Below are 11480 nucleotides of genomic sequence, written 5' to 3'. Positions count from 1 at the left end.
AGGTATTCCACGTAGCCAAAGCCAGAGCTAGAGCACACCTAGGATATGAAGATGCTTCCAAGACTTAGAAAGGAACCCAGCAATAACCCACCAAGTGGAATCTTCCAGTCACTGGAGGAAGCCGGAAAACAGGGTCTGCTCCAGGCCATGCCCTTGACTTGAGCACATGACAGCCTTGGGATGACTTATGATTTTGTACTAGACCACAGCCCTGAGAACTCCAGAAACAAGAAGAAAGTAGGATATCACCTTTCAGGAGATGAATACTAAGTCACTTAATTTTACTCCAGTATTATCTAACAGAGGCCACTCTGCAAAGGACAATTGCAAAATATAAAAGCAATGATGTTTGTCAAAGTTGGAGCATCAATCTGAACTGAGAGCCAAGAACAAATAATCTCATGTCCTGAAAAACTTTTTTACCCTGATTCAATGACGCAAGGGCTTGTTCAGAATTTTTTCTAATTTGATAGAGCTCATAATGCCTTTCATGTTTTCCAAGTTCTATCATTGATAAATGGAGATGGAAAATACCTCATACTTAGACCTTGCTGATGTGATTTAATGGGTATATACAGCATCCTGCCCATGGGCTGGACATGTTACATTCTTATTCAACTTCTTAAACTGTGCCTTATGTCTAGTAGATGTTCACTAGTATCACTAGTGTTCAAATGTCTGTATCATTTGATCAAACATTTTTACTTTGATAAGATGCTTTGTTAGCAAGAAAGGGTGCCAATAACAGGTTCATAATTAGAAACAGCTTTTACAAAATCAAAAGGTTATTTTTTATTAGAACAATGTCACACATTTTAATACACCTTCACCAGAAATGCATACCAAAGATCGATAATAGTCATAAAAAAGAAAAAAGCAAGATGACAGTAGACATGATATATTACACCTCCAAGGAGCTTAGATCCAGACTAACAAGAAATAAACACACCGATATACCTCTCATATGTATGTACAGCTTATATGAGCAACGATCTATAAGACACAGGGGGGAAGAGAGAGAGAGAGAAAAATAGAGAGAGAAATAGAGAGAGAGAGAAATAGAGAGAGAGGGGAACATATATATGTGTAAATGTTTTTCTTAGAAACATAATGGGGTGACCCTTCATTTTATTCAGCTCAAAATAAATGCTTTACCTAAAACTATCAATGCCTAACACAATACATTAGAAAGACTAAGTTTACATTTTCCTAGCAGTTGTCAATTCAAAGTATAACGTGTTCTGCTTTTCTTAAGTGTAGAATCCACACACACACACACACACACACACACACACACGTTGTTACAGCACTGCTGCTGAGTTGCAGCCTGTTACCACAAAGCTCCACACAGCCCTATTTACATTACAGTGGAGGTGGGCGTGAGTGATGACGGGATGATCAGTGCTTCCAAACTCTTCTAATACTTACACATGGGAAGTCTAAAGACCTTAATACACTTAGGACATAAGCCAGGGTTCTCCCCACCGATAAAGTGCTAGCTGCAAAGGCCCCATGGGCAGACTGTCAACGCTGACAACTGCCACACACGGTCTTACTGGACACGGCAGTTCTCGTTGCCTTGGAGCTTGGACTGAGCCTCTGGGATGGGAGCAAGGCAGTCCCACTTGGCTCTCTGGCCCTCTCCAGGACTGTCTTTCAAACTTCTCTCAGGAAGACTGTTGAGTGAGAGACACTTCATGGTGGGTTCTTGAGGGCTGGTGCCTGAATCCCTTGGGTGATGGTGAGCAACCTTCACCTGCAACACATACATCTTTTGTTAGAGGCTTAAATCATATTCACTTCCCCAGCTTGAAAAATGGAGCCCTGTGTGGCGAGGTAAGTTCTTCTGCAGGCATTTATACAACAGCAATTATTTTCTCCTCTGAAAACAAGCCTCACATAACAAAAAATTAGAAGGATGTTGGATATGACACATAAACTGCCAAACTTTCTGACACCACTAATGGCCAGACTTGCTTGCCAGGTAAGTGTGGAAGATACTCTACAAAAAGATTTGTTTTCTTTCCCAGTGCATCCCTGATGCCCACAAAAGGCTTGACTTCATAGTAAGTATTCAAGAGTCCCAAGTAAGCACCAAAAACTTACCTGTACACGTTCTAACCAAAACCTGACTGTCGTTCAGAATGAGTATGAGCCAAATGAGCTATTCTACCTGGGTAGTTTTATTTATAGCATGTACAACTAGGATCTGCTCCTGATATAAAGGTATTTTATGTAATCATTCTCCTTATACTTTCCTTGTTGTATTCATGTCCCATTTAGACCAGAGTAGAAGGGTAGCTATCTAATGATAAAGTTCAGCAGGCATCCCCTCTTTGATGTCCTATTTTTTAGGAGAAAGGAGTTACCTCAGAAAATATGAAACTTTAAGAAACTGACGAGAGGGTAGGGTAGAGTATGAGTCAAGATCAACTGAAATTCTAAAGCAGTGAAAAAAGATAGAAAAGGGAACAAAAAGGAAAGAATTCAGGTGTAATGGCACACACATTAGTCCCAGACACTTAGAAGGATGAGGCGGAAGGAGCTCTTGAGCCCACGAGTCCCCAGGAGTCCAACATCAGCCTGGGCAAGACGTCTCAGAAAATTAATATGCAAATAAAGCGAAAAGAAAAGCAAGAAGGCTCTTAACAAGGACAGGTAGATAGATGTTTGGTGTAAATGTCAGATCAGAAAGTGACCAAAGCTACCTGACAAAATGACTTCCAGAGAATTCTTTTGAAACAAAAAGGAAAGAATAGAAATCTTTTTTACATTTATATTCTTTACACAGGACTGCTGTGGCTTTACAAGGAAGTTAAATACTTTTCATTACAGAAAACCTATTGAATCTGGCTAACAGACCACTTCCCAGGAAAGCTTGCTTCTGTTTCAGGTCATGTGTAGCAAAGAAAAATGAATAGCCTTGAAAGACCAAGAGCTAGTAGAAAATGACTGCCATGGGAAGCTGAAGGAAACTTGTTCAATAGTTTTCACTATCTTTTTTTCCTTTTTTTGAGAAAGTGATACCAAAGACAAATGTTTCCTTTTACCCATCAAATGCAAGCATGCCAAATGTCATGTCTTTAGGGAGAGAAGGGAGAAGGAGAGGAGAAAGGAAGAGAGAGGCAGAAGGAGAGAGGAAAAAAAAGAGAGAAGGAGGGAAAGAAAGGATGAGAGGGAAGGGTAGGAAAAAAGTGAGGGAGAGGGAAAGGGAGAGCAAGGAAGACAGAAGGCAGGAGGGGGAGGAACAAGATAGAGAGCTTACAAGTACTGCATCCAAAACTCATCCATGAAGACTTAATTCCAATTAAATGCCTAAAGTATATTCACTCCTCAGCTTCTCCTTCAAGACTCAATTTCTCTGGTTACAAAATTGAGGAAATTGTACTCTGTGATCGAAACTTAAGGTATAGATCATCAGTCCATAACCACATGAGGTCAAATGCACCAAATCACGGTATTTAATCAGCAGGATAGGCCATTCACATCAGTCCTACTAATGATGCCTATGGTCATGATAGGGAGAAGGAAGAAAGTAGGGGGAGATGGTAAGGAGATCAGTGAAAACACCACTGGCAGAAAAAAAAAAAAATGCAGTGCTGACTGATGCTATATTGACATCACCATGGCCATTCCTGATGGGTTTTACTCTTGAGTAGCTAGTTCTCTGATACTGTCACCAAGCCCATGTCCAGAAGATCAAGTGCATAATTACCTGGTCTCTTATCCTCAGCAAATGAGGGGCTCTTGGGCTGCTTCTCACAGTGGCATCATAAACAGAGAAGAGCCCCTTTCCTAGTCATTCCTTTGAAGTCTTCAGATGTCAATGAAGTAACCTAAGAACTCTCAAAACTCAGCCAGGCACTTTAAGAGGTAGCTTGCCATCCTAAGGGTCAAAGCTGCTGCTTCAGAAAATAACCATCTTGCTCTACAGTACTACATGATGAAACATGCTTAACAGATGAGGCAAACATTTCACAGGGCAAACCCAGAAAATGCTGAGTTATACTGAAAATTATGAGGCTAGGTTTGAACAGTTTGCATCTAATCATAAAGTCCCCTATACCTCTACCTCAAGAGGACCCCCACCATTTTGTTCCAAGCCCACAAAACTGCTCAGCAATCCACACTGCCTGTGCTTCCTGGACCACATGGAGCTAATGCAAAGAATGCACATCTGCAGGAAACCATGGTTACTGCTCTGCGCCAGCAGTGTGGAAAGCAAGCCCCCTAGTGTGCGCAGCTCTTTTTTCTAGACAATAAACCTGAACACAAACTGCTTTTACCATCATTCCTCATCAAAGAAGCAAAAAAACCATGATCCAAGCATTACTACGATCACTTTAAGACGGTGTCCACAGCTCCATTCACACCACAAGTATTTGCTAAGTGTCAGACTTCATTAGACAATGAAAACACAGGTGAGCCACACACTTAAACCAGCTGCCTACTCATTCTACAAATCGTGAGATATTCAAACAAGTAATAACAAGAGGCCTGCCTTGAGATTACTGAAAGGTATGGTTTCTGTTTCAAGAAGCCCATGCTTCATTTGTGCTCTCTGTGTGTCAGACAGAGGAGAATGGATAAGAGCCTTTACTAAGGGTGGCTCCCAGTCAATCACAGGAGATGGCACACACTATATCTGGAACCTAAATATGACTGCTCAGGCTTGCTGGCCCAGTGGCTACTACCCTGTGGCTAAATCCTTGGTGAAGCTTCATAATTTCACACCGTGTGGGTAATTGGCTTGGTTAAAAAGGTACTTTTTTTTTCTTCTTTCTTCTTTGAGCAGTACTAGGGTTTGGAATCCAGGGTCTTAGCTGTACCCTATGCCCTAGGTAGAAGATTTTCTTATTATCGTTGAAAAGCCAGGGCCCAAATGATGAACCTATTAGTCAATACTGTCACTTTTACCACATCTAAAAGTTAAATTAAGATGATAGAGGAGGAGGAGTAGAAAGAGGAGGAGGAAAAGGTAGTAGAAAAGAGAGGAAAGGAGAGGAAGAGGGAAAGAGAGAGAGAGATGAATTAATCCTTGTGAAGAGAGAAGAAAGTGTGCACAAAAAGGATTATGTCTCGTATAAGAAATGGACTGCTTCCTTTCAATGAATCAAAGAAAATTTTAAGACCCTTCCTCACCTTTGAACTAACTTTATTATAAATTATAAACTTATTACTAGGTATAATTTGCACATAGCTCTTATACATGAATAAGATCAAGCTAATTTGCATATATGTCCCTGTTTTAATGCAGCCAAAGGATTTTTGGCCTCTGAAATCCTACTGAGGAGCATCCTTGCTCACTTAGGAATTATTACATTAAACAAGCCAGGCTGCAGGAGCTCATATCCATTGTCCTAGCTACTCAACAGACTGAGATCTGAGGACCAAGGTTAGAAGCCAATCTGGGCAGAAAAATCTGTGACTCCTATCTCCACTTACCAGTAAAAGGCCAGAACTGGCTCAAGTAAGCAAAAAAAGCAGAGCAAGAACACAAGGTCTTGGGTTCAAGCTCCAGTACTGGCACAAAAATAAAATAAAATAAAATAAAATTACATTAAACAAGCTTCTTGTTCTAGCTCACGACTATCAGGGAACAGAGTAATATCACAGAAATTCAAAACTTCTTCAAACTACTCTAGCAATTTCCAACAGTATTCCCAGGGTCCCATTTGGAGAACGCTGGCATTGTGGCAAGAATGACCAGTGTGGAATTAGATGGGAGACTGGAGGGGGAAACCATGGGAGGTAGAATATGAGTCTCTATTCTTTTATAATATCACTTGCTATATGAAAGCAATACAATAAGGAAATAAACCTGGAGTTAAATAGCATGCATATGCTCTGCATATGGATTGCAATTGCTGCTGGTTTAGCCTTGAGCATTTCTAATGATAAAGATCTCTATGCTTTCTTTAAATCACGTTTTCTGGACTACTATAAGGAGCATAGTGGCAGTGAAGATCCTGCCCCACCCTTAACAATCCCAACGGGAGTATCCATAATCAGAGTACCTCTTTAGCTATCTAATGAAACAGTACTTTACAAAGAAAGGGATGAATGAAGGCCATATAGAATCTGGAGCTGGGAGATGAGAATGAAAAATTTAAAAACAAGTAATTATAGCAAATGCCCATGGCCACAAGCAAAAACACTTTTTGGAATTCTTCAACAGTCAAGCTTGAAACTTCCTTACAAATCCACTGTTTTACCTTTCATCTTATTTGTTTTTACAGAATAATGTCATTTACTAGCAGATTATTTAAAAGTGACCTGTTGTTGGAAGAGGAGATCGAGCCACAGGACCCTGCATGCTCATCTTCCAGCTTGCTCACTCTTTGTCATTAGGAAGGTCAGGCTTGATAAGGGCCTCTTGAGTGGAGTGACATGGCGCAGTGTCCAACACTATCCCCAACAACGCTGTGATTTCTGGGATCTCAGAGAGAAACTGGCTGTTGACAGTTTTACCTTTTGTGATTTGCTGCCACCAGCTGTTGGTTTGAAGGACTCCACAGGATTCTCTTTGCCCAGACTTAGTGGGGACAGGGCTAACCTCTGCGCAGCAAGGCGGGGGCTGGTCCTTGTGGCCATGGTTGTTCTCCGCAAGACATAGGGGCTGGTCTTGCCTGTTGGGATGTCAGCAAACCCTAAGGGCAAAAAAGCTCACTGTTCACTTCCATACACAAGGGAAAATCATCAAGTTTTCTGCTGCTTCTATGTGGATGTTTAAAAGCTGATAAGAAAGACACCAGCAGGCCTGAGGATAACATTAGAACTTAACTTCCTTCCCAAGAAGGAACCAGCCTCATGAGAACAGGCCAGTCACAAGGATACTGGAAGACAGCATGGCACTACACTCTTCACAGCATCATGGCTAACCAAAGGTAAGCCCTTAAGGCTTCACTGATAATTCACTCATCAGAAAGAGACAGCATACAGTTTGAGAGTTATGGTTACTAAAAACAGTGTTTCATAAACCATCTACAGCAAAAATTTTGCAATCTGCTGTAGAATGATATTTAAAGTAAGATTGGATCACTAGGAAGAAAACAAAGAAACAAGTCAGCCTGTGTGCCCAGAGGATGCAACAAGACCAAACTGCTATAAAATTTTCTAAACTCTCAGTATCTCAATTTCTGACTATTTTAATCATGAATCAGTAATAAGCAATATAAAGACTAGCCTTGGAGCCCTGGGTCACACTTAAGAGTTAACACTGAGGTTTATAAAACAAAACAAAAACAACAAACAAACATATTCAGAGGCTCTGATCTGGTGATTGGAGAGAAACGGATAACATACAAGTTACCAGGCCCATTGTCCAGCTTGTCTGACATTAGTGTCAGACACAACTCAAAAAAAGAAGTGTGGGTGGCTCATACCTCAAATGCTAGTACTCAGGAGCCTGAGACTTGGAGGATCACACAGTTCAAAGGCTAGCCAGTGCGGAAAAGTTCACTATACCCCATCTCCAAAATAACTGGCCAAAAGCAAGGCTAGAGGATTGGCTCAAGTGGTAGACTGCCAGCCTACCAAGTATGAGGCCTTGAGTTTAAACGTCAAAAAATAATAATAAACCTGAAGTCTTTGATTCAAGAGATTTTTTTTTTGATTCAGAGATTTTTTTTCAGCAAAAAAAATACCCAATTCCAAACAAGTGTTCATAAGTCATTTTTAAAATTTACAGCTCTTTTTGTAGTTTGTCATGAGTAATTAATCCTACTCTCTCAAAACCTTACCAATTTTAAAATTGTTTAATACAGTTTCTGTTTTAAAGAAATGCAGAAGGCCAGTTAGGACTATAACATAATAATCTAAAAACATAAACAAAGTAAAAATGCTTCTGTCTTTTCATATGTGAGTTTTAATATGGAATTTCCAATATCACAGGCAATTTGGCTTTGATGATGGGGATTGAAACCTAGAATCTAAGCTATATCTTCCACCCCATAATTTCATTTTAAATTATGCATACCTTTCTTTACAACTTCTGGAAGTCCTTCTGGCTCAAATGCATCTTCATCCTCAGCAGAGCAAATTCCACCTTTGACCGATTTCCTACTTTTTTTACAAAATGTCTCTGGGGTGGAAGGGACTGATTCTTCACCGTTCTCCAAAATCCCACTTGACCTTTGCCTCTTGCCAGAAGCTTTGCTTTGACTGCCTGATAACTTCTTCTCCATAACAGCAGGGACTGGAGATGGACCCTGGACAGCTGCATTGAGTAAAGGAGAGCTGCGGAGATTATGTCTAGATTGTTTTGAATGCAGAAAAGCAACCTGTGTTTCTAACATTTCTTTTTCGTTCTCTAACTTTTCATGGCTTATAAGCAGGGAACAGTACTTCTCCAGATATTCTTCTGCCTCCTTGGTTTTGTCATCAAGTGTTTCTTTCAGCTCTTTGATCTCAGTCATTAATTCACCTACATTAGCATCCACAGAAGTACCTGCCAAAATAAAATGACCCACAATCACTTGATTCTGCTCCAGTGAACTCAGGGCATTGCAAAGCAAATAATCTTGGAACTTTCCTTTAAATTTCATAGAAGGGCTAAGAATATGTTTACCAGCTTAACATTCTTTAGTTCATTACCTCTTGTTAAGGAGTAATGACATGGTACATACTCTAGTAGATTAAATGCTTTTATTGGAATGGCTTAAATATAAAAACCAACAAAACTCTCTCAACCAACTCATTAAACTTCCTTGTAGAGCTAGTTGAATGGAATCAAATGAATTAATTTCACATAGCCTCCTTCCCCTTTCCATTATTTCCAACGTAAGTGAATGAACAATAGAATTCCTTTAAGCAGTTTCTGTTGCATGGCTTTGAGATAGGTGAAACCAAATGAAGGAGCTAATGGGGAAGGATTTAGGGAACCTATATAAAGGTAGGAACCACAGTTAGAGTTTCCATGCATGGCATTCAATCCAATAGCAAAACTCCCTGGTACTTCAAGCTTACTCCAAGTGCTCAACCCAGCAAGGAAAACCGTCAACCTGCCCTGCCAAGCTCCATCTCACACTATGCCATCATCTAGGCACATAACAAGCACATCTCAACTGGAGCATTAAGCACAGAAAAGTGACAAAGAATTCATCATCCCCTTACTTTTCATTCTTTCTACATACCCAAGAGGTAGCTCCCTATATTTTCATTTTAGTTGACCTAAGAGACTGGGCCTAGGTCAACCAGAATCAGCTACTTAAAATTACCAAGGACAATGTAGAAATGCAGATGCTCTCTGGTCTTTGAGGAATGTGTTTAAATGCACATTAATGAAGTTCTTAGAAAAGTACCATCAGGAGATATTTTTTTTTACATATATTATATAAGAGACGATGAAAAGAACTTTATTTCAAAATGCAGGCTGCATTCTGAATACTACAACAACGACCCCAAAATCATGACAAAATGCAGAAATTTGAAAACAAGTAACAGTTGGAAATCAGCACTCCAAATAGAACATTAAACAACAATAACAACCACCACCAACCTCTCCTGGGTGCCCAGCCTAAGTGAGCACTTCACTACAGGAGGATGTGCCTCCAGCAAACACCCACCTGTTTTCTGCTTCTGCGCAGCCTCAAGCTGAGAGACCTCCTTCTGCAAGGTTTTCTTTTCTTCTTCCAGCAGCTTACAGGATTTCAGCAACAACTTTATTTTCCCCTGAGCACGGTCCCGCTCCTTCTTCAGCTGATTTACATATTCAAGATGGTCCAGCTATAAAACAGAAGTAATTCCATTTAAAACCTTAAAGATTATTTCTTTTTGTTAAGCATATGGAAAAACAATTTTGAGACACAGTGAAGAATCTCATATTGTAAATTTAGGAGTTATGTTCAAAACAGAACATTAGAACAATGCTCCCTCTCCACCCAGTTTCCTAAGTCTTCCCAACAGACCACATGGTTTTGCCAATATCTTTTTTTGTGCAGAGCTGTGTTTGAACCCAGGGCCTCACACTGGCTAGCCAGGCCCGTTAGCATTTATTTGAGCTATACTTTTAGACTTTTGTTTTTACTTTCTTTTTGAGACAGGGTCTCAATAACTTTGCCCAGGCCGGCTTTGAACTCAAGATTCTCCTGCCTCTGCAGGAAATGGAATTACAGTCTTGAGCCACCACACCCATTCACTTGGTTAGCATTATATGCACATAGCTCCTAACAAGGTGTCTTGTGGCACCTTTGAAGCTCTTGATAGTGTGAGATGGCAGAGATTACTACAAATCTGAACATGATATAAGCTTGTGTTATTTTCAAAAGCCAATAAACCAGTCTGATACAAAAACCATAAGGTGTGTGTATAACAAATTATCAGAGCAATGATAATTATTGCTATGAAATGACAGTTCATGGACACTGATAATAACAGAGTAATAAATCTGTCAGGGGCAACTTACTTTGCTGCTCTGTAATTCTTCTGAGAGCACTTTTAATTCTTCAGTTAGCCTCTTTTTCTCACTACTCAGTTCTTCTTTCAACTCAGTTGTTTTCTGGACCATCTCCTGCATTTCCCTCTGCAGTTCAGTTTCCTTTACAGCCATTGTGTTAACCTGAAATTTAACCTTTATTAGCATCTGTTTTGGATGGCTTACTGTATTCAAATTATCTACTCCAACCCAACATCTTCATGACATTAACTTTAGCATCCAATAATAAAATGGAACCTAAATAATTCACTATAGAGTGAATAGTATCCCCAGAACCTACTAGTAAGCTTGCTTTCTCTTCTCAGCAAAATTTTAACAAAAAAAGAGGTATGAAGAAAATCAAAGATAAATAGTGTTAAATCTTAAAATCTTTTAGAAAGGTCTTTTGAATTAACATCAGAGACAATTCTGTGCCAAATGGTTTAGGATTTTATCAGTTTTTGGATCTTTAGTAATCCCCACAGGCCATCCTAATCTGCAAGAACATGCTACAATTAGTTAAAAACCAGTGAATGACCTACTATTTGCACATGCTCCCAAAAGATGATGCAGCATAGGTGTCTATGTTATCTCACCTCTTGCAAGATGTCCATAAACCTAAAAAAAAAATCTTAGAAAATACAACCTTCTGATGGACTGCATTTTCAAGACTCTTTTGTTTAATCTGTTCAGTAAATACAGAAATCCCTTTCCTAGATCACTAAGTAAACAGAGTGGGCCACAATGTAATGTCTTCTCTAATATTGTGCCTTTTGATGGCAGATTGTCCCTTAAATCATCAGCTAGCAAAACAAGAGAAGAAGGAAGCTCAAAGTAGAAGCCCCCAAGATGCCCAGGGGCATGAGTGCTCTATAAATATGTCTGTATCTTTACAAGTTCTTTCTCCTAAAGATGACAAGGGCAGGGTAAGTCAGGGGATCTCTTCTGATCCTACCTAGTATCTGTTAAGATTGTGGCAAGCAGTGCTTCTCAACTGGTATGCAGCAGTTCCACTCTGATATACTATAAAGGAACCATAATGACCAGGAAGCTTGGTTCCTATATG

At 39.8% G+C, this 11480-nt stretch overlaps 1 protein-coding gene across 1 annotated transcript in view; it reads right to left on the bottom strand.

Annotated features, from left to right (window-relative positions):
* Positions 1 to 1543: 1543 nt before the first annotated feature.
* Cenpf (centromere protein F, 350/400kDa) overlaps positions 1544 to 11480 on the bottom strand; it is a 45750-nt gene continuing 35813 nt past the window's right edge. Inside the window, exons 13-17 of the mRNA XM_013015363.1 lie at positions 10406 to 10558; positions 9567 to 9726; positions 7979 to 8449; positions 6472 to 6650; positions 1544 to 1756 (exon numbers count right to left, since the gene is read on the bottom strand). Coding sequence (XP_012870817.1) covers positions 1553 to 1756; positions 6472 to 6650; positions 7979 to 8449; positions 9567 to 9726; positions 10406 to 10558 — 1167 coding nt within the window. The 3' untranslated portion in view covers positions 1544 to 1552. The remainder of the gene's footprint in view (positions 1757 to 6471; positions 6651 to 7978; positions 8450 to 9566; positions 9727 to 10405; positions 10559 to 11480) is intronic.

Source organism: Dipodomys ordii, unplaced genomic scaffold (assembly GCF_000151885.1).
Source record: "Dipodomys ordii isolate 6190 unplaced genomic scaffold, Dord_2.0 Scaffold26, whole genome shotgun sequence".
In the NCBI taxonomy this organism is placed as follows: domain Eukaryota; kingdom Metazoa; phylum Chordata; class Mammalia; order Rodentia; family Heteromyidae; genus Dipodomys; species Dipodomys ordii.
The sequence above is the reverse complement of the archived record's forward strand: the minus strand, read 5'-3'. Positions and strand labels throughout refer to the sequence as shown.